General features: G+C 41.0%; 1 protein-coding gene and 2 long non-coding RNA genes across 20 annotated transcripts in view; 1 reads left to right on the top strand and 2 right to left on the bottom strand.

Annotated features, from left to right (window-relative positions):
- Positions 1-642: 642 nt before the first annotated feature.
- Positions 643-13,070, bottom strand: LOC110743811. Its single transcript, XR_002523438.2, has 3 exons — positions 12,995-13,070; positions 10,900-11,020; positions 643-1,288 (listed from the first exon to the last, which is right to left on the bottom strand). It is a non-coding gene; the product is annotated as an uncharacterized LOC110743811 (long non-coding RNA).
- Positions 11,016-16,999, top strand: LOC103885062. The gene is made up of 3 exons (XR_002523436.2): positions 11,016-11,134; positions 16,549-16,708; positions 16,803-16,999. It is a non-coding gene; the product is annotated as an uncharacterized LOC103885062 (long non-coding RNA).
- Positions 17,000-19,042: 2,043 nt separating this feature from the next.
- ELAVL4 (ELAV like RNA binding protein 4) overlaps positions 19,043-23,999 on the bottom strand; it is a 156,091-nt gene continuing 151,134 nt past the window's right edge. For 10 of the 18 annotated variants that reach the window (XM_003891860.4, XM_021941443.2, XM_017961397.2 and 7 more), the window contains one exon: positions 19,043-21,973. In XM_003891860.4, coding sequence (XP_003891909.1) covers positions 21,646-21,973 — 328 coding nt within the window. In that variant the 3' untranslated portion in view covers positions 19,043-21,645. Of the gene's footprint in view, positions 22,016-23,999 lie in introns of all 18 variants that reach the window. The other 8 variants (XM_009208299.4, XM_017961374.2, XM_009208329.2 and 5 more) reach the window with 1 other exon arrangement.

Below are 23,999 nucleotides of genomic sequence, written 5' to 3'. Positions count from 1 at the left end.
CAAAAAAACAAAAAAACAAACAAAACCCCCCTAAAAGAACAAAAAAACTACCTGAGACTGGGTAACTTATTTTTATTTTTATTTTTGAGATGGACTCTCGCTCTGTCATCCAGGCTGGAGTGCAGTGGTGTGATCTCAGCTCACTGCAACCTCTGTCTCCTGAGTTCAAGCGATTCTCATGCCTCAGCCTCCCAAGTAGCCGGGATTACAGGCACGTACCATCATACCCAGCTAATTTTAGTATTTTTAGTAGAGACAGGATTTTACCATGTTGTCCAGGCTGGTCTTGAACTCCTGATCTCAAGTAATCGGCCTGCCTCAGCCTCCCAAATTGCTGGGATTACAGGTGTGAGCCACCACACCAAACCAAAACTGGATAATTTTTGAAGAAAAGAGGTTTAATGGACTCACAGTTTGGCAGGATGTACAGGAAACATGACTGAGAGGCCTCAGGAAAATTACAATAATGGTTCAAGGTAAGGGGGAAGTAAGGGCATTTTCACATGTTGGAGCAGGAGGAGGAGAGAGTGAAGGTGGAAGTGCTACGCACTTTCAAACAACCAGATCTTGTGATAACTCACTCACTATCATGAGAACAGCAAGGAGGAAATCTGCCCTCATGATTCAATCATCTCTCTCCAGGTCTCTCTTCCAACACTGGGAATTACAATTCAACATGAGTTTTGGGTAGGACACAGAGCCAAACCATGTATCTGACCCTCCTTTTTGCTTTATTCTTCTCTCTAGCATTTATAACCATTCAACAATCTATGCAGTCTACTGCCTCTCTCATGTGAGCTCCATGAAGGAAGGGATTTTTGTCTGGTTTGTTTACTGCTTTGTTCCCTGTGCCTAGAACAGTGCCTGGCAAATAGTGGATATTCAATAAATACTTTCTGAATAAATGAATGGGTGAATCAAGACCAAATGCCTCCTTCATTTTTATTCCTTTAATCATTCAATAAATTCTAGTTGGAGGATGGATTGTGGGTGGGGGGGTGGTGGTAGAAGGAGGGCTGAATAATTAGAATACAATTCTGATCTCTGGGCCTCTGTTTCCCCATCCATAAGACAAAGGAGCTGAGGAGGAGACCTCAAAGGACTCTTTCAGCCCCACTATTCTATGAATCTAAGAGTATTTCCCAGTAGAAATACTTGGAAGATAAAATTAATCCTCTCCTTAATCAACGGTTCCTATCTCTGCACGTGACTTGTCAGGGGAACTTTTCTCTGATGCTCACACGATGCGGGAACTTGTCACATCTTCAATCTCCAGGAACGTCCTCACCTGAAATTGAAAGGTAAATATTTCAGTTGTGAGTCTCTCTGTCATGACTCAAATAATTTTAAAATTGCTTAGATGTCTTTGCCTAACAATGTTCAGATTGTTCTAATGCAGGGGAAAACGGTAGTTTTAGACACAGTAATATTGATAGCAGCTAGTAATTTCCATGTACTTCTCACAGTTATTGGCACTGTGAGGATTACCAAGGAGAACTTTTTACTTACTAAAAAGACATTCTATGTTGAGGGCCCAGCATGGTGCCTGGCAAGAGAAGATTCTCACTAGATAGTGAGTTTTGCAATAATTATTTCCATGGAGTTGGGTTGAGAAATAGCCATACTTCTCTCCAAGATGCTATAAAGTCATCAGGTATCTCAGTTCATAGGGATTTTATCCCTAGAAGACATTTTTAGACAGGCAGCTCAGAGTTGGCACAATCTCCCCCTCATTCATTCAGCAGATAGTCTCCAGTGCCTTCATGAGAATCAAACTCCATCCCTGCCCCCAGGTAGCTCCCTATGTAGTCAGAAGGACAATATAATGTGCAAGAAATATCAGTTAATGGGTGTCAATACAATAGTAAGAGAAGGTTCTGGGTGTTGCCCTGAGTTTTTAGAAGATCAAAGAAAGATGTTTCAAAAACTACCTTGAATCAAGCACTAATTTTTTTTTGTTACCTTCACTTACCAGTCCTAAAAGAAAAAGAAAAAATAACTAAGTTAGTAAGAAATTGTCGACATCTAAAAGGCTATAGTTTTTTAAATGTGGTTATTCTTATTGTCTGTTTCCTTTTTAAGGCCAGGGAATTTTATTTCGTTGTGTTAACTGCTTTGTCCCCAGCACATGCTGGGTGCATAAGAAGTCCCAAATAAATATTTGTTGGCAGATGGACTAGACCTGCCCAACCTAGGCCACTGTGAAAAAGAAATAAAAGTGGGCCCAGTCAAGAAAGAAGCTTCAAGAGACCCCAAGGTCCATAGGTCAGTGGGATTGATAGTGATGGGGGGAAGTTGGGAGAGGGAGGAGAAAGGGTTGCAGAGACTGGAGGGGTGGTGAGATCCCGGGAAACTTGAATGCCAGGCTAGGCATCGTACCCTACATTCTGAGGCCCTGGAGGGACAGTGAAGGATTTTAAGCTTCAGCAAGGCCCACTTAAACTCCTGTTCCATGACCTTGTCTTTCTTTTCAAGGTTTCCAAGTTTCTTTTGTGTTTCTTGCTTTATTTGACATGTCTAGTCTTATTTGGGAGTTATCTTGGCCAGCTGAAGTCTTTCGGTGAGTGGGAGGGATCCAGTTATCTGCTCTTCCCTTCCCCAAATCCAGTGTAACCTTACTCAAGCCCACATTTCTTCCTGTAATTAAACTCAAACTCCAGCTAAATTGGGCAAATATTTTAAAATGACAACTCAAAAGGATGTTTTAGTAATTGTATGATGAAGATGTCAGATCTTTGTCATTTCATTGCAGCAGAAGGCCAGCTGGGAGGGAAGTCATTTTTTGAGATTTTAATAATGTGTGCAATTCTCAATATATATAAAAATGATGACAACTGGATGCCAGTTTCAGAGAGGATAGATCCAGCTTTGGTTTGGTGTGTCTGTGCTATCTGGCCTGTCTCAGGATCTTCTTTAGTTGATATTAACAAAACTCTTTATATTCATTGACAAATATTTATTAAGCACCTATCAGGTTTCAGACACTGCCCTAGTTGCTGAGTCCGGGGAGTCAGTGTTGGCAAGAATCTAGGTCTTTGCCATCAAGGACTTTTTAGTCTAGTAGGGAAGATTAGACATATGGCCATAAGATCACCACAGCAAAAACAGCTGTCTTAATTTACTATGTGTGATTTACATACATTTTCTCATTTAACTCTCACTGTAATCCATGTGGTTGTCATTTTTGCCCCTATTTTACAAGACAAGAAAACCAACTGTCATATGGTCAGTAAGTGGTACAGTCAGGATTTGAACTTAGGTCTGACCCCAACCCCATGTTCTTTCCATAATGCTTGTGTCTTATTTTAGAGCAGAGTTAGCGTACATATGTGGGATGAGGATAGGAGAAGGCCAGCCATACAGTACATCAGGAGTCCTTAGAAAAGAAGAAAGAGCAAATGGGAAGTGGAAACTGGCTAACATAAGGAATGGGGAAATTGGAAGAAATAGAATTGTTGGTCTGCTTTGCAGGTGGTCAAATCACCAAGTTCCGGGAGTCTGGGGGCTTTATTTTAATGAAAACAAGGCCCAGTGTTTTAGGGTTTCTGTCAAAAGACAGTGGTGTTGAGGTGCAGTGGAGCCCCAGACTGTCTATCTTCAGTAGAGAGAGCACTCTGAAAATGGCATTGACACAGGGAAAGGCCTTGAGGAACTAGACCAGATTCCATGCAAGCATTAGGCAAGAGGGGGAGAGAATATGAACAACAATGGACTAACATACTCTTGTAAGCATTTACTGGAGTTGCATGCAGATTCATTCCACTATCATTGACACTAGCTGCATATTGCACACATGTCTCTCCATGGATATGACCCACTCACTCTGTGGTTGTCCACAGAGATCTCACTTATCTTCTCCTTTCAGGCACTTTTCTGCTCCCTTGTATTTAGGCATGCCCATGTGACTTACTTTAGTTAGTTTGCTAATTCATGGGTTGCATGTGCAAATTCGGGAGGAGTTGGTGTGAAATGTAGTGGCTGTGATGTCAGCAAGCTCACTCTGCGCAAGCTCCAGTTGGGCATCTTGGTTCCAACTGATTTCAGTCAGCTCTTTTATCTCATAAGAGGAGGGAGTTTCAGTGTTTTTTGACAGGTTGTTTCTTTTCTTATCTGCCATCCTGAAAACTAAGAATTTCTGTTAGTCTTTGGTTTATTTAACTCTTTGGGACATGTCTCACCACCATGAGCCACTGCCGTAGAGAGAATTTCTGAGAAGGCTCACAGTAAGGACCAAGCGCTGCTGGGCCACTGGACTCTCCTTCCCTTCAGGCTCCCAGGAGCCTCTGACTGATCTCTCTATTCTTCACACAGTTTGGGGCCACCCTTGGTGACAACACCCCCTACAGAAAGAATCCAAGGAGACCTGACATTTCAGAGACAGGATTTAGAATCTAGAAATTCTTATTATTTGGTGGAATGTGTATGATAAGGCAGAATGGGGAGTCAAGGGCAAAACCCAGATAAAATGGGGATGACTGAAGGTGACAGCCCCTGACATGAGAACACCTCAGGAGGCACAGATTTCAGGGGGAAGATACTAAGTTCTGTATTGGACATGTCAAGTTGACATGTCCAAAAGTACCTGTTGACATCCAGTTGAAGAGGTCTAATGGATACCTGAAACATAGGTTCAAAGGTTGAGGCTGAAGATATAGATTGGTCCATCAGAATACAAATTGTACTTATAGTCATGGGATTGGGTAAAATCTCCCACAAAAAGTAAGTATAGACACCCAAGAAATTGTCTATAAAGGAACTTGAGAGAGAAGGTTTCCAGGAGAAGTCTAGAAGGAAGAGCATGGAGATCCAGCAAGGTGGTCTTTTGTTTGTTTTTAAGATGGAAGAGGTTTGAACCTTCTATAAGAAGACAGGCAAGTGAGAGAGGCTAAAGGGTTTCATTCATTCACTGATTGTTACCCATGCAGCTCTCACTGATGTTGAATTTATTCCTTCCTATTATTCAATTGAACAGACATTTTTGAGTACCCACTGAGTGCTCTGTGCTAGATTCTAGTCCTGTCCTAAAGTCAGAGGATGGGGATAGAGTGCCCATTGCTATAAGTTCCATATTATCACTCAGGATTTGCAGTGTGTGAGGGGCTGCTTTTAAATGCCATCTTATAGGGACTTGGTTGGCAGTAGAGATTCTTACTAGGCCTGAGCTTAGGAGGGCCTTAGGAATTATGGTTTGTAGAGAGAGACATATTTCAACCACAGATAGTGTCTGCCCTCTGGGGCACCCATAGAGACAGTTAAACTACGTGACATGAGGTAAATACAAGCAGTTACTAGATTTATAACTAAGTTAGAATAACCAATCCACTCCTGCTTTTAGTTGGAGTTTTAGTTGGTTAGTTTTGTCAAACCCACAATAAAACCCTGGGTTGGACCACGAGAGTGAACCACTCTAGTCCTTGGCTTTCTATATAGTAGGAGATGCAGACCTTGGAATCTGGAGGAGTCTCTGGTGCCCCTCCCTTGGCCTTTAACTTTCACCCCACCCTCTCCCTCTCCTGAGGCTTTCTGGGCCCTCATCTCTGTGCTGAATGCCACAATGACCACACTTGGCATTCAAGGCTCTTCATGACTTCGCCCCTGCTTACTTCTCCAGCTCCCCGATGTCTCACAGTACCTTTCTCCCTTCCCTCTCGGTTCTTTTGCCACGCTGGCCATCTGTTGTTTCCTAGAACCCATTAAGCTCACACCTACCTCTGGGCCTTTGCATCAATGTTCTTTTCCTGGCTCTTTCCACAATGTCTCATTCTGTCTCATTTCAATGTCATTTCCTCAGGGAAAAGAGAACTCCTCTGTTATTTTCTAAGCAGAACCTCTCAGTTATCTTATCCAATAGCACGTTCCTTCTTATCTGTTATTACAATTTGTAATAATTATTTTATTTGTTGAATGAACAGCTGAATAATTTAGTTATACCTTTATTTGGCAAATATTTATTAAGGACCAGGCACTCTTTTCGGAGCTGAAGTTTTAATAGTGACAAAACAGATACAAATCTGTACGCAATGGGGAGACTTTTTAGAGAATAGTAGGAAAAAATGGAGGTAAGTGTAACTCCAAGAGATTTGGCCTGAGTGACTGAGACGATAGTGCTTCCATTTGTTGAGATGGAGAGAGGGCAGGTTGGGTGGAAAGGGCAAAAAGAAACTGGGTGGGTTTTTTTTGGGGGGGAGCAAGTTTGAGATGTCCTTTAGGTAGTCAGGTGGAAATGTATACTAGACAGTAGAACATATGTCTCCAGAGTTCAGGAGAGAGGTCTGTGCTAGAAATATATTTAGAAGTAATTAGAACATTAATTATATTGAAAGCCACGACATTAGATGAGTGACCATGGAGAGTGACTGTAGTTAGAGAAGAATTCCTAGAACTTAGTCGCCAACAGTTAGAGGTCAAACAGAGGAGGTGACTGTCAGATGGCCAGAAAGGTAGGAAGAAAATATGCCAAATGGGGAGTCCCAGAAGGCAAGTAAAGAAGGCATTTCAGGGAGGAGTAGGTGATTGGCTGAGACAAATACTGTTGCAAGATTGAGTACCACAAGGACTGAGGCTTGCCATTTGGATTTAGCAACGGGGAGATCACTGGTGACTTTGACAAGAGCAGTTTGGGAAGAGTAGTGGGGAAGCAGATCTTACTGAAGTTCAAGGGAGAATGGGAAAAGAGAAATTGGACAGTGCATATCACTATACTTTAAGAAGTTTTCTTGTTGAGGGAAAATGAGAAATGGGGTAATAGTAAGAGTTAGGGTAAAGAGGGAGTTTTGTTTTTTTTTAAGATGGGAAAAGTAAAAGTATGTTTGTATGCTTATGGGAATGACTCGGTAGAGAGGGAATAACCTAATGATGCAGGATAAGAGAGGAGAACTGCTAGATCTATGTTCTTGAGTAGGTGAGGGGTGGGATTTAACACACAGGTAGAAGAACAATGGACAGCTCATCCATGGTAATGAGAGAAGGGGGAGCAGGGGTTTAGTGGGAGTTCTCTTCTGATTGTTTCAATTTTCAGTGAAATAGGAAGCTGGGTCTTCAGTTGAGAATGAAGATAAGCGAGGTGTTAGAGGTTTGAAGAAAGAGGAAAAAGTAGGAAAATACCATCTAGGAGAGAGGGAGAGTGATTGCACTAGATAAATACAGTGCGAGCTTCGGCAGTTTTAGGGCCCACACAAGGCTGGTGGTCACTAATGTAAAGGGAGTCTGGTTAGCATGAATATGTGTTTTTTTCTTGCAGTGCGTGTTCAGCTGTGAGAGTGCAGGTACACAGTAGATGGAGAGCTTTGGTTGAAACAAAAGAATACAATGAACTGAGGGAAGGGTAAGGAAAATGAAAGTGTACACAAGGGAAGGATTATATGTTTTATATGGAATTTAAACTGGGTAGACAGGGAAGTGAGGACATGGTGGGGGTGAGGGACAGTAAAAGTGAGTTGAAGGTCCCAGGAGGGTTGAAGGGTTATTTTGAGTCAGGATAGTAAAGGGAGTGAGATAGGAAGTAGATATTGACAAGAGGAAGCTTTCAACTGAAATTAAGCTATTAAGGCCTAAGGGAGGAGCAGGGAGGGAGTAACTGAGGTGGAAGGAGGAGTGTAGGTTGGGGAGCCCAGGTATTGGAAAGATTGTCTTTGTGCATATTGAAATCATCAATAATTATGACAGATGTAGTTTTGAAATCTTTGTGTGGTTTGGGATAGTACTTATGGGATATAAGGTATGTGTCTGGCACACAGTGAGTTCTCAATCAATGCAGTTTAGTCGGTTATTTGTCTAATATTTGTTCAGGGCCCTGGGACTTCTCCCTCAGCGGCTTCCAACTTGTGGAGTGTTGCGGCATTGCACTGGGGATGGGGGTGGGGTTGGGAGACAGCTGGGGCATGAGTCTGGGCTCGAGGGTCCCTGCTGCTGAGATTGCCCCATACACAAGGGTCTGGGCCCCTCTTCTGGCTTCCGGCTGGGCTCCCACCAGAGCTGCATACGTTTGGCTCAGCAGCAGCAGCAGCAGATGGCAAAAAGTGGGTGGGCTGGGGGGTATCTGCAACTGATCCCACAGTCGCTGGATTAATGAGGCCTCATGCCCGCCTTCTTTTCTGCAACATGCCAGCCGACAGTAGCTTCCTTTGCTGGGGTGGGTTTGTTTGTGGGAAATTTTTTGGCAGTGAAAGCCCAGCACCTGATTGAAAACTTCCTCTCCCCCTCATTTCTCCTTCTCTCCTGGCTCCTATATTGGTTCTAAAGTAGTCTGGGGCCTCAGGCTTGTCCCTGGGGTTCTTCCTGGTGTCAGGCTGATGAAACAGACCAGGTAGTCCTGCTATTACATTTACTGATGGGGAAACTGAGACTTGGAGAATTTAATTATTCATTCAGTAGCAGGAAGCTCAGGACTCTATGTACATTTCATGCCCTCTTGTGTCTAGCTACATCCCTGGGTTGGCATAGACCCCGTGAGTCGGAACTTGGATGGGTATATAATCCTATTTGATGGGCATTGAGGTCATGGGGATGGGGGCATTGCATTGGAATCCAGATTATGATAAGGATAATGGGGACTCCGGGGAAAAAATATTAGGTGAGGAGAAAGTCTAGCACTGAGGACCATAGTAGCAAATGGGTTCAGGGCTAAAGAGCACTATTTGTTGGCACAGTATAAAGCTCTTCTTAGCCTCTGACCAGGCCCTGACAGTAAATATATATTTTACTGAGTCATTAGGGATCCAAGCAACTCTGTGGTAGAACTGTTCCTTCTTTATCAAAATGGGATAAAAGAAAGGAAAGGTGCATCTTTGATGACAAGCAAGAGTGAGAGAGCGAGAGGCGGGTTGGAGAGTTGGGGAAAGACAGAGGAGCTCTAGAGATGTGAAGGTGGGCAAAGATGTTGAGATATTCTAGTCAGCATGATGACAGAAACTGAGGCCCCAAGGAGCATTGGGGGTCAAAGATAGATCAGTGCTACTGGACGGGTCGCCCAAGAGGAGTCTTAGATGCACGGCAGACTAATGCAGGCAGCAATAAGTTGATGAAAATCTGGAGGCAGGTGGTGATGGAGCTTCTGGCAGTGGAGACACGTGGAGGAACACTGGAAATCTCAGTGCATAGGCAATGGTCAAGTGGGACAGAGCAATAAGCAGACTTAAACCAGACAGACAAAGTTGTGTAACATTTGTTTTTACACAGCAGTACACATATGAAAACGTTTGTATGGCCCAGCAGGGTAGAGGGACGGGCTGTTTGGGGCCAGAGATGAATGGCTTGGGGACTCTAACAGCACAGGGCCCCATCTGTCTAATCAGAGGGTTGAAGAAATAAATTAAGCACATTAATAAAGATTGTGTTCATTTATTGGGAAGCTCTTCAGTAAGGAGTGTATTTTTCTCAAATAATATGTTCCGAGGAGATAATCCAGGGCTGCTGTTGCAGCCTAGGGATACCACTGAGGACATAGGCTTTCCAGGTGTTTCTAATCTGTCATTCATGGTTTTTGTCTGTTGCTTCATAGTTGCAATACGGCACATGCAGCTTTAGATATCACACCAGCATTCCAGATGGGAAGAAGGGAGAGGGAAAAGAGGGCAATGGCAAAGGGAAAACAGCATGCCCGTTGAGTTTGCTGCCATTTGAGGAGCTTTCCTAGAAGACTCACAAGGGAATTCTTACTTCTCATTGGCCAGAGTCATGTGATGTGAAAGATGTTTTGTAGCTAGACATTTTGTTGCCCTAATAAAATCAGGATTCTGTTAGTAAGGAAGAAGAGAATTAATGGGAGAAGGCCTATGACAAGCACTGTGTTATATTCGGGGAACAGGTAGTAATTTTGCAGGGCTGGACCACAAACTGTGAGGCAGGAAGAGGAAGGGGATGAGGCTGGTTAAGCCGCCAGAGCCTAGATGATTCAAGGTCTTGTGAGTCATGCTCAGGAGTCTGGACTGTATCACCTGGGTAATGGGAATTCACTGATGCAATTTAGGTGGAGCAGTGATTTGGCCAGATGAGTATTTTAGATAGATTGTCCTGACAGAGGGGGTAGGTGGAGTTGCAGAAGGTGAGGAGGGAAGGTCTCCTGTGAGGGTAGTGTCTGAATCCATGTACATAGAAGGGATTCAGTTAATAGCCTGTGAATGAAGTAATAAGACTTAAATCAGGGTAGTGGCAATAAAGAGGAGAGGAGGGGATGAATTTGAGAAATTTTCAGGAGAATAAAATTGATAGGGTTTGGTAATTGATTAGATGGTTGAGAGGAGGGGAGGGAGTTTAGGAATACTCCTGGGTTTCCCAAAATTAATTGAGATGTGGAACATAAGAGAAAGAGCAAGTATGGAGTATATAATTTGTTCAGAATTACATGCAAAACTGAACCCAGGAACTGGTTCAGGAACCTAGATCTCCCAGGCCACTGTTCTATTACCCTAATTTACACTCCAAATTGTCTCTTCTGGAGCCCAGCATGACAGTTCACTGATATCTTTGGACCCATTGATTTTTCGCCTCCTCCACCATCCACCAAGTCCCTGAGATCCGGGGATGATGATGCTAATATGGTGGTGGTATCTTGCTTCCTGAGGGCCCAGAGTGATGAATGTGTGTTAAGAGTGTAGATACAGAAAGAGTGTAGATACAGCGGCCACCATCAACTCTGTTCCTATTCTCACCGATGCCAGGGAGGGCCTGGACTAAACATTGGCTTCTCCCCACAACTATCCTTTTTCTAACTCCTGCTTTATGCTTGGCTGATGTATTAGTATTCTATTACTCCTATAAAAACTTACCGCAAATATAGTGGCTTAAAAACAATACAAACTTATTTTCTTATAGTTCTGAAGATCAGAGGTTTAAAATCAAGGTGTTAGATGGGCTGTGTTCCTTCTGGAGGTTTCAGGGAAAAAAAATCAATTTTCTTACCTTTTTTCAGCTTCTGGAGGCCAAATGCATTCCTTCGCTCATGGGTCCTTCGTCGCATTACTATAATCTTCTGGTCCCATTGTTGCTTCTCCTACTACTGAGTCTGAATCCTCCTGCTTCCCTTTTAAAAGGATTCTTGTGATTACATTGGGCAATCCTGGAAATGGTACCTAACTTGGTCTGAGAGGTAGAGGAAGGAGCTCCAGCGGGGAGGATATTCATGTTGAATTTTGAGGTATGTGTAAGAATTAGCCAGATGAATTATAAGAATGATAGCAATAGTAATAACAAACATTTATATATATATATATATCCACCTGGATAATCCATGATAATCTCCCCTTAAGATCCTTAACTGAATTACATTTCTAAAGTCCCTTTAACCATTTAAGGTAATGCAATGGTCTGAATGTTTATGTCCCTTCAAAATTAGTAAATTTAAAGCTAATCCCTAATGTTGTATTATTAAGAGGTGGGAACTTTGGGGGGTGAGTAGATTATGAGGGGTCCACCCTTCTGACTGGTATTAGTGCCTTTATAAGAGAGGCCTGAGGGAGCTTGGTCACCCCTTCTACCATGTGAGGACACAATAAGAAGGTGCCAACTATGAGACCGACAGCAAATCCTCACCAGACATCAAATCGACTAGTGCTTTGACTTTGGACTTCCCAGCCTCCAGAAATGTGAGCCATACATTTCTGTTGTTTGTAAATTATCCACTGTAAGATGTTTTGTTATAGCAGCCCAAATGAGACAGCCAGGTGGGAGGAGGTCCATGGAGAAACTCCATCCAGCCTGCCCATTTGAGGAGGAGCCTGGGGAAGTTCATGACATTTGCAGCAGGGAAGAGCCTGGCCCTTCCTCTTCCTGTGTGGGACCTGGGATTCGAATGGCCAAGTGAGAAGTGCTCTAGCAGGGACTCTGGCCTTGTGAGAGTCCCGATTTCCTCCTTTACTTCCACTTCACCCAATAAAACCCTGTCTTAGTCACCATCCAAATTGTCTGTGAGCCTGAATTGTCATGACTGTGGGACAAAGAACCCTGTCTTTAGCTGAACTAAGGAAAAATCCTGCAACACAAATAAACTAAGACAGATAACATATTCACATGCCCTCAGATTAGAATGTGGACATCTTTAGTGGGGGCATTATTCAGCCTACCACAGCTGCACACCTTCACTGACATTCTTTTATGGACAACCTTGTACTGATGAATAGGGCACAGTTCTTGCCATTGCTGAGCTTATGATTTAGGGGAGAAGGCATAGAGGTAGACAACAAACTATTCTACAGGGTAAGAGAAGACTTTGGGAACACAGATAAATGGTACATAACTTGGTCTGAGACATTGAGGAATGAGCTCCAGGGAAGAGGATATTCATGTTGAATTTTGAGGCATGTGTAAGAATTAGCCAGATGAATAATAAGAATGATAGCAATAGTAATAACAAACATTTATATAGTTATTACTATCTGCCAGGTAGCATTTAAGCACTTAATGCATATTAATGCATTTGACCCTCTCAACACTGAATAAGTCCCTTATAAGAGGCCTTATAAGTACTGTTATCAGTCATCTCTATTTTACAGATGAGTGTAATAGTCAAGGTTCTCCAGAGAAACAGAACTGATAGGAGATGATAGATTGAAAGATATAAATATATAGGTTAGATATAGATATATGAGAGGGGATTTATTATTTATTATTAATCACAATGAGTAAAGTGAGTTTGAGAGAAGAGAATCCATTGGCTGAAATGTAGGCCCTCCCCATTACTCTTAAGGATCAAAGTCCTTTCTGTGGCTTGAAAGACCCTTGATAATCTGGTCCCTGCTACCACTCCCACCCCAACCCCATTCCCCTCTCCAATGCTGAGTCACTGGGTTCCTCTCAGTCCCTCAGCTGAACATTGTTTCCCTCTACTCTGGCCCTTTGCCCATGCTGTTCCCCTGGCCTGGGATGGGACACACTGTCCTCATCCTTCAGATCTTGGCTCAAATGCCACAGTCTGAGAAAGGGTGCTCCTCCTCCTCAGCCAGGCAGGTGCTCTTGCTCACTGTCAGAACAGCCTGCACTTGACCTTGACAGCACTCACCTCAGCAGTATATAGCTGTCTTTTTCATCCTCTCGTTGTTTCCTCAGTGACACATAATAGGTGGCCAATAAATATTTGCTGACCCTATGAAAAATGTAGGGGCAGATGAATGTCTAGGAGTCAGTAGGAGCAAGACCATCATAGACCATCTCATCCCACACCTTCCTTTAACTTCTGGGAAATTGAGAGGGGCAGTGACTTGCCCAATACTACACAGCAAGTCAGGGGCAGAGCTGAGGATTCTGACTCCTGGTCCTGGATCACTTCCATTGTTCCCAGTAGGATGCTCCTTGACTCACTCCAGTGTCTACCTGTCCAAGTCTGTTCTATCCTTCATGAGACAGCTGAGTTCTAAACAGGTCTAGGATTCCTTTCATGTTACAGTTCAACCTCACTTCACCCCACAAAGTTAGAATTGACTGCTCTTTTCTCTATGCTTCCCAAACACCCTGCAGCTTTGCTCTTGCCCTTCTGTACTCTGCTTACACCTGAGCTTTTCCATCGCAGACACCATGCCTGATTCCTCTGTCCCCATGGAGGCTGCACACAGCAGTACAAATATGGTATGTGAGTATGCTGAGATACAGGAAAGCAGAGGGATGTGGGATTATCAAGAAATCCTTAACCCAGCCAGGGTCAAGAAAGGTTTCCAGGAGGTAGTGAATCCTGAGCTGAACAAGCAGGACTAGCCAGGTGGGTGGTGCATGCATGCTTTGAGAAAAACGTGGGTTTGGGGTGGAGGAAAGGGCATTTTAAGGAGAGGAACCCTAATATTTGTGGAATAAGATGATAACTAGTTACACAGGGTGACGTGGAGGCTGGACAACTCAAAACCCTTTTTCTCCCAAGGATTAAAATGAGGAAGTTGAACTGACTTTCAAGGGCTTTCCAGAGCTAAGTAACCAGGCAATGACAAGGCTGATTGTGTGACAAGCTGGGGAGGACTACCCTTTACAAATGGTTTAATTGGATTCATTTCTCATTTGGCTGAGACAGAGCTTTTGACTCTTTCTTGTTCCTACAGCCAAGAGGAGTAGGGGTTGGAGATATTTGCCCTTTACTGGATATTTATGAACGAAGGGACCTCACTTCCTTGCTCAAAAGCCTTCTTGTACTCTGCTTTCCTAAAGATGTTTCCTGCCTCAGCCTGCGTGACCCTTTTCCTTTTATTCCTGTGCTCTCCCTTTCCGCTACTGCCCACCTAAGCTCCTTAGCGTGGCCTCCACTCCTTTACCCTGAGGCGAAGTCCCTGTGACTCTTCCATGATGCTCCCAGCGGTCTAAGTCTCAGGGGTGAATGAGATGGAGTGACTGAGTCACTGTAATGGCCAGACACCAGAGGAGGGACCAATAGGGTCTCTGGTTGCTGAGGGCAATCAGAGCTTTTGTTGCTAGGTGGCTGGAGTTACTGTATTTCAAAAGCAGCTTAAGTTCCCTGAGGCCAAGTGAGATTCCCAGCAACTTATTCCCACATGTATTCCTACTATTTCTTCCCTCCCTCACTTGAAGAACTCAAACAGGATTTCTTGGTTCTTCACATGCAGGGGCATCCACCAAACCCACCTCTCCCTGCCAAAGGGCCTGACCCAAGTTTTCTTCTTCTGGGAACTCTTTCTGGCTATTGTTTAATTCCTGCTACTCTTCATTCAGTGCCAGGAACTTGGCATATTTTACTTCTAATCCTCCCTTGTCTGATCAGGAATTTCAGAGACATTAAATTTTTGTCCCAGGGACCCCAACCCAGAACCTTTTCCCTAGAGCTAGTCCTCTTTCCATCAGGGCAAACTCTCCTTCCTTCCTGGGTCCCAGAATGCTCCTTTCACTGTCCACAGATTTTCAAAATCTCCTGAAATTCTCCCTCCAACACAAAAGTTACCTGTGCTACATCTCTGTGGCTCGATCATTGTTCCAAAGGTCTTGTCTTTGTAATAGAACTCTAAATTCCCTTTCCTGCTTTTTTGGTTTTCTGTCATAACCCACTGCACAATTTCATGCACAAAACAGGTATACCAAAAAAAGCTAGACATGTTTATTTGTTGTCATGCCCCTAGCTCAGTATCTGGCATATGGCAGGTGTTCAGAGTAAGGATTCTAATGTAGACAAGGCTTAGGCTGATTCCCTCAACTCCCACCCTGCCATACCTCAGACCTAGGCAGATGATCAACAAATGGTGTCGCATTGAAAGCCATCAATATGGTTTCGTAGAAAGACATTGGATCGGAACCAGATGACTTTTGTGCAAATTCCTACTCTGCAACATGCTGTGCAATCTTGGGCAAGGTATTTAACTTCTCTGTTTTTGTCAGATGTAAAATGGGGATTATGTTATGTGCTTCCCAGGATTGTTCTGAGGATTCAGAGGCAATGCAGATAGTGAAAGGAGTGACCACTATGGTGCTCTTGGTCCACACAATGGACCCCTCTGTGGATCACAGTGGGACCTATCACCTGGGGAGACCCATGGGGCAGAGCTCCAAGGGTCCTTAAGTTGGCTTGTTAACTTTCTTATCTGTCTGTCCTATCCTCAACTCCTTTCTACCTCAATGATTTTTAGTGGTTAAAATAGATCTATTGACAAACTAATTCCATTTTTAAATACTGTTGAGCAACAGTGCTTAAAAACTATCACTTTTACTTTTCCTTTGTTAATTTGCTTGTAAACCATTGTTATTTGGTCTGTTTTTCCATTAAGTATTTGGGGAAAGGGTTAGACTCAGGCACAGTACATTAATGTAATTTCCTTTATTTCCTACATAATAGGACTCATCTCACCTTTAGTTGAAGTGTGGACCACTTGGTAATTGTCTTGGCTCTAATTCTAACATAATGGACTTGGAGCCAGGGTATATAACTGGGGATCTTGGGGGTCAGACAGACCTGGGTTTGAATTCTGGCTTTGCCACCTACTTACTCACGTTCACAAAATACCTAATCTCTCTGAGTTTCCTTCTGTTCAATGTAAAAGGGGGATGATACCCCTCACTAACACTATAATACATATAGAGTGCCTGGCACAGGAAAAACTTAATAAATGTCACTGGTCTTTCTAGAAACAATTTCTTAAACCTTAAGGACTTTGCTAAAAATTGTTTGAAATAATTACATGGCATACTGGAATGTCATGTGAGTCCACTTTGCATTTGAACCACTAGTAGATTAAGCTGAACTTGCATAGAAAAGCCTTCTGGGAATTAACCCGGGGTTGGGTGATTTTAAACCAGTTTTCATTCTGCTGCAGAAACAAAAAGGATGAGATGGGAGAAACACTATTCCTTTAATTGAAGGAACACTTTTATGTTCTCAGGTCTATTTTAATCTTAAGTGCCGATTATGTATCATTCTCTCCTGTTAACAGACACTTCTGTAAGTGATCTGCACAGAGAGAAATATGATTCTTACATAAATACTGTACCATGAGAAATTATCTTATTACCTAATATGCCAAAAAGCTAATAAGATAAGGGAATGGTACGAGTCATTTTTGGACAATATTAAAACTTGATTTCAGCTCATGGAAATAAAATGTAATTTCCTTTTATTATTCTCTTCTTTAGGTAGAACAAAGGCAGTCAAGGGTGCGAGGATATTGGAAGCTGTATTCTGTGAGCGTTCATGAAGGCTGTGGAAGGATCCAGGCAGGATGGCCTCAAATTAAGATTTTAATGACTCTTTGGTTTAGAAAACACACTCTTATTGTTAACACTATCTTATCAGGTATCATTTTTGAATTCACAGATGAAAGCTAAAAAATTCATAATTACACAAATACTTACTTGTCTTGTGTGTTTGCATGTGTGTGTCTGTTAAGGAACAAATGCATAGTGCCTACAGGAAGTAAGGGCAAAATAATTTCAAGGACTGGGAGTTTCCGGAATTACCTATGGCAAAGGCAATTGCGTGCTGCATTTTGACAAGGTTAAAAGTATCTACACCCAAATGCTGACTCAAGGAGAGTACGGGCGCCACAAGACCCTGTGAGTTTCAAACGTACATTTAAATGTTATTCTTTGGGGGTTAAAATGTTTTATTTACAAATGAACGAGGGTTGATTGATCTTGATGAAAGACATTTAAACAGGACCTCAGCTGATAAAAATTTCTGGCAGTAGCCATCATTTGGTCAGTGTTTGATCTTCGGTAATAGAAGTAAGCAAAGTTTTGATGTTGATGGTGATGATGTGGGGTGGTTTTAGACACAAGCACATTTTTTTTTGCACTCCTCCTATCACGTTGACAGAAATAACACTAAGTAAATGCCGTCAGCTTTCTATGACATGCAATTTCACAACCAAGCAAAATACAATGTACCTAGGACCTCAAAGAAATGTAATAATCTCAGTATTCTTGTTATTTGTTAGACCTTTTCCATAAACACCTACAGAAACCATATATGTTTGCCTAGAGATTTAAGGTAACAGGCTTATACTCGCAACAAGATGAATTTTTTATTAGATGTTAGGCAGACACATTGTGCTGATGCTAGAAAGTGTTTCTGAGAGAGTATATGTAGAATGTCTTCTATGGACATTTTCAAGACCTATTTAAATACCTACATCTATTTGTAAAATTTTCAACATAGATCTGTAGGAGAACCTAGTGAATGAACTACATGAACTGGGAAGATTCTACCAACTTCGGGTATTCCAAAATAATGCAGCCGTCCATTTAAAGTACACTAAAATGACACCTTTAAGGAGCAGGGGTGGTGATGACTGGCAACTATCATAGGTTTGGCAGCAACATTTTTAGACCTACAAACATGGTTGTAAAGCTGTGTTATCCCTGTGGGAAACTGTTCTTTTGAATGCCCATTTTTTTCTCCAGAAAAGAAACATACGGGCTTGTCTTTAAGATAAAACTATAATAAGAACCTTTAAGTTCAACTATATGAGGTTCAGGCTGACTTAGAGGTTTAATATTTAGCTTGGTTAATTAAATCCCATTCTTTGCCCCGAATTTAATTATTCCAACCAATGTGGTAACTTAATATAATAATAAAAAAGAGGTTAATTAGAAATAGAAGAGAATCTGACTATTTGTTCATCTGGCTCAGTGGGGGCATTTCATGAAGTGTCAGTTTATGGATGGCAATGTTTTATAGAGTATGAATTTTCAGTTAGTGAGAAAGTGAAAATGAAAGACAGTAGATCATCAATGAGTGATTGTATCAGGAAATCACTAAAAAGCTAATCTGTAAAGTTCAGGGCATATTTTAATGTGACTTCATGATAATATAGGCAGTATTTTTCTCCCTAGGTTGAACAGAAATCATGTTCTTTAGACACATTATGAGTAATTCCTTGTTTAGAGTTTTTATTCAGAGGTAAGACAGCCAAATATTTCCTACTTTTAAACAGAAATGAGTGCTAAAATAAAAAGGTGACCTTTCTTGCTTAGCTATCACTTTCAATACAAACGGTCTGCTTTCTTAATATTTCTTAATGCTCAAGTTCTGCAACCTTAATGCTGAGTGCTGTGCAGTAGAATCAGACTTGGATCAAATCCTAGCTGGAAACTTGCTTTTGGTGTCAAGTTACTATTCTTATTGAGCCTCAGTCTTGTCATCTGTGAAATGAGGATCATGTTGTCTACATCCCTCGGGTTGCTGAGGATAAAGTGAGAGAATGTAGAGGATACTATACAGCCTGCCCGTTACATAATAGATGCTCTGCAAATGGTGGCTCCCTGTCCTCTGAATAAGTCACAAGCCTTCTTATAAATGACTAACAGGTGCTAATGTATCGTAACACCAAAGGCAAGGCCAAGTGTTCTGGCTTATCAACCAGGGCAGTGCTCCTTAAACTTGAAAGTACCAGTGATTCATTCACCTGGGGATCTGGTTAAATGCAGACTCTACATTTCTAAGAAGCTCCCAGATGATGCTGATACTGCTGGTTGCGGACCACCACACTTTTAATAGCATGGAACCAGAACAGTGACTTCTGAATATCGAGCTGACTTTCAGGGACTGGGCTAAAATATTGGGAATTCTGAAGATGGTACAGGAAAAAAGTGTAAATAAACACATTTAAAAATTTGGGAAGTCAAATCCATTCTACACACTTTCATTTATTGTCTGGACAGATAAAGTACAAATAATTCAAACACAACAAGATTATGAAAAAAAAAACATTTACAATACTTTCCCTTGGAAATCATCTAAACTAGCAAGATTAACATGAAGTCATTCATTAATAACTAAAGTATACAACTGCCTGGTCCTAAGATTTTTTTTCCTTTTTTTTTCCCCCAAGATTGAACACATTATAGAGAAGATTTTGGCATGCCTTTCCCACTAATGCTTAGCAAATGCATCAAAACTTTGCCAGCAAACTGCGTTCATTCATAGCAGGTGACGTAAAAAGGTTTCCCTGAATGTTGAACGAGTGTTCTCTGAACTGAAATCTGGTGTTATATCCAAAACCGAAAAGAGGAAAAAAAAACAGAAAAAAAATTTAAAGGAGGAGTCTATGATGCAGCCTTGGTATTCGTAATCTGTCTACCACTACGACGACTACTACAAAGTTTGCCTCTTCAGTGTGAAAACAACAGTCCTGTCTACATGCACTTAGTGGGTTCAGCATGGGAAAAAATGCACAAAATAAGCACAAGTTATAAATAACCATAACGTTTTATTACCATTAAGACTAAACTTGTATTGAAAAGATTTTATATAACAAGACAAGAAAAGCAATAGCAAATTTAACTATCAACTAGATTATGCATAGCGAGTAACTGTTTCTATTACCCAGGGAAGAGCATGAACCCTTGTATTTTTTTGTTTTGTTTTTGTTTTAAATATATAACCGTACAAAGCACAAACATACTAAAATGATCAGTGCACTGGACGTGGGAGAGTGCTCCCTCAGTCATTTTGTTCCCTTAGCTCTGTTTGTTTTCCCCAATCTGAGTTACATTAAAATAAAGACTCAGTTGTTTTTATTTTTCTACTGTGCAGTAAGAAAAAATATTCACAACAAACATGACAATATATCAAACAATAGTTCTACACAAGTTACCTTGATACCTCTTTAACTGTCACTTAAATATCATAAGAAAACATTTTAAGACATATACAAACAAAACTAGCCAAGTGTTACAACTTATAATAAATTAACCCAAAGAAAAAATAACTTTATATATATATATTTATATTGTATATACACATACACACACAACAGAATGACACAATAATATGCTTCTTCCCATAGTTTAAGTAAACAAATAAGTAGTCTAGCCAATCTAGCTATATTTGATCTCGGCCATAGGCATCATCACATCGGCGATTAAATAAATAAGTGTTTCAAGCAACATAAACAGTGTTTCAAATGTACCAACACAGCCCAATTCTATCAGCATGGGCTACAAAGTGAATTTCAAAATTTCTTAATGAATTTAAAGCAAATGTATCTTTTGTTTTCCTCTCCTAAACACATTACATTTAACTATGATACTAAGATATGTAAATAATTTCGTAGCACCTACTGCTCAAACTAAGGAAGTTTTAGATCAAAAGGAAAATTAATCTTTTTAATTTTTGTTCTGCTGACATCCCATACTGATGACTTAAAGAAAAACTGTCTTTCAACTCATCTCCTTGCTTTTGGGTTTTGACTGTGGGGAACTGTGGTACCCTGGGTAGAACGAACACTCCTTTCCCCTAGTAATTAATAATTGTTTTTTAATTATTATTACATGCTATGAAAAGATATGAAGATCATCTGTTTATAGCCCATCCTTCAAAAAACAGTCTACGAATCCAGTTTAAAACACACATCTTGATCTCTAAAAAGTTACCAGTGCAGTATGAACGCGACAAAGTTGTCAATTTCCCCTAAATTAGCCAGTCAAAATATTTTTTTCTCAAATCCAGATTCTCTTGTAAAAATTCTTTATATTTTATAAAAATAGATTTTTCTTGAAACCCATTTTCAGCAAAGAGACCACCTCTTTGGCAACAATGTTAATGTTATTAAATTGTTAATGTCATCAGGTATCCCCCTTGCCCCCATCCCCTAACAGAAGACTGTTTTAGTTCACATGATATAAAAGAAAAAAGGAAAAATAAAAAAATTTGCAAAAGTTTTTTTTTTTTTTATTTTTGCAATTTTTATTATTCCTCTTTAATTTGTGTGGGGGTTTTTACCAATCTGATTGGATCGACATTTTGACAAAAAAGAAAAATCTTTTTTTCCTTTCTTTGAATCCCATTACTTTGTAAAAATTGTTTTATTTTTATTATTTTTTTTGTTTTTTGTTTTTCTTCTTCAAATGAGCGAATGGTCATCTTAAAAAGATCCACCTTCAAGGAAGGTAGTAAAGTTAGCTGGCTGGGTAAAAATCCCTGCACATCGCTATCTATGTATATTATATTCAACAACGACAGCTATGAAAGAACATTCAATGCATCAAAGGTATTTTTTTGTTTTTTGTTTTTTTTCTTTTTTTCTAAGCATTATAAAATCCTTTCCTGGTACACCTCAGGATAATCCAATGTTTTAATACTTAGGCAACACTGGCTTATAAAGTCCATGGTTGAATATAAGCCTTGAAAAGTTTGTTTCTCTCTCTTTTGTGTATGTGTGTGTGTGCGCGCGTGTGTTTTGTTCGTATATATTTCTATATATATTTTAGTAAGTAAGAATGGGAAATTCAGGACTTGTGGGCTTTGTTGGTTTTAAAGGAAACTTGCAACACTCTGTCTCCCAGGCGGTACCCGTTGAGGCTGGCGATGGCCATGGCCGCCTCATCATAGTTGGTCATGGTGACAAAGCCAAATCCCTTGCACTTGTTGGTGTTGAAGTCACGGATCACCTTGACGTTGTTCACTGCTCCAAAGGGGCCAAAGAGCTGCCAGAGGACACTCTCATCGGAATCAGGGGACAGGTTGTAGACAAAGATGCACCACCCAGTTCCTGTGTGACCAGGGATGTTCATTCCCACAAGGCTTGTCATTCCATCAATGGTAATTGGGGAGAACCTGGGGGGACAAGCAGAAGGGGGGACTGGTCCAGACATCAGTCTGACCAAGGATAACACACAGATGCACAGACACAGACACGGGGCAGAGGGCTGAGTGAGTGTTTGCAGGAGAGTCTTCAGGGTTCAAAAACCAAAATGTAAAAACTAATGTCTATGTCATTTCCTCTGATGGGAATGGCTTGACTGGCTAGGGTATGTTCATGCTGAGAGAAAGATCTAGGTCCATTTCTAAAAACCATGAGGGACTCCCAGGGCTCCCAGAGCAAGGCTCTATAATAGTTCTATCACAGTAGATGCTCAGAGCACACCCCACCCTGACTCCACCCCACCCCAACAATAGACAATGTGCTCTTGGGGGAAAGGGTCTATTTCATTCATTCTGTGGCTCTATTTGTTTATTCAGTGGAGCACATATGGGAATCTCACAGATACAGTGACACATAGAAAATGCTCAATAAATATTTATTGGTTGAATAAGTGACTAACTTTGGCCAGTGCTTGGGAAATTTCATTTTTTTTTTTTTAAAGGCAGATTAGGAGATGGCCCTAAAGTGCTTAAGTCTACCATTTTTGCATTCCCTTGACCTATGGTTGTCAAAGGTTTCTTGGTGAGGATGGAGATACTTGACAATGAACAGGCATGTCTTGCTATTAAACAGATGGGTGGTTCATGTTTCATTTAGCATTTATCCAAAAGGGTTTCCCCTACAAACTCAAGCAATAATAATAAAGATGTATTACTCCTTTATGCTATGTTATCTGGAATTTATTCCTAAGCATCATTGGAGCAAGACTTCAAGTGGTTTGTGCATTTATATATCTTGAATCGCTGTACATTAGAAAAACATAAAATTGTTATTTGCCCTATTACAACTGCTTTTGTATTAGGCTTAGAAATCTTCTCAGTTTTTGTGTAATCCTGAAAAGAAAAAAATGACCCTTTAAATTCTATTCACTGTCTGATGAAATAAATCCTTGTGTGATTTGTGATGGATGCACCAGATGAAACAACTAGGTTACCAGTGCCTACAGCAGAACAATATTTGTTAATGTCTTGTTTCACATCAAAGCTTATATGGGGATTTTTTATTTTTTATTTTTGGGATGGAGTCTCACTCTGTCACCCAGGCTGGAGTGCAGTGGTGCTATCTCGGCTCACTGTAACCCCTGCCTCCCGGATTCAAGTGATTCTCGTGCCTCAGCCTCCTGAGTAGCTGGGACTACAGGCACGCACTGCCACGCCTGGCTAATAATTTTGTATTTTTAGTAGAGACGGGGTTTTGCCATGTTGGCCAGGCTGGTCTTGAACTTCTGACCTCAGGTGATCCACCCACCTTGGCCTCCCAAAGTGCTGGGATTACAGGCATGATCTTATATAGAGATTTTTGATGCTATACACTGAATAGTTTCTTGCTTTTCATTTGGCCGGGGTTTTACTGGGGGAGATAGGAAAAGGAGAGAAAGCAAAAACTAGGGATGAGCATGGTATAAAGTGTGAGCTACAACTGTTTTTAAAAATAAGCAAATATTCTTGGAGATTTGAAAGTCCTTTTAAAGAATAGTTCTGTATCTAACTAGAATTTGGATAATCAAATGGCTACTGAATATATGCTAAATCTAACGACTCAATAGACAGTATTTTTGCTATTATTCACTAAGTCAATCTTCTCTCTTGTTTAAAAACAATTAACAAGAAAAAGCCAAAAAATATTATGGTGTAGATTCTTAGAAGTGCAAATCCATGACAATTTGTAACTTGTATCATTTCTGAAGACTGTCTTTTTAATCTTCTCTCCTCCAACCAGGTGAGTTGACCCTGGTGAACTGACCTCTTTCTGTTTATAGGTGGAAAACAGCTAAGTATTTATTATAAGTCAAAGGTCAGGGCCAGCAAAGAGATTGCAAGTACAGCCTTTATCCTAGTTAGTGACAGTTAATTGCGGCATTTTGGTAGGAAGCATTCTAAGTCCAAATCTGGGTTCAATAGGAAAAGAGAATGCTATTATCAGCTAGTGATGTTTACT

Source organism: Papio anubis, chromosome 1, assembly GCF_008728515.1.
Source record: "Papio anubis isolate 15944 chromosome 1, Panubis1.0, whole genome shotgun sequence".
NCBI classification, from domain to species: Eukaryota; Metazoa; Chordata; class Mammalia; order Primates; family Cercopithecidae; genus Papio; species Papio anubis.
Note: the sequence above shows the minus strand (reverse complement) of the source record. Positions and strands in the feature narration are given on the sequence as shown.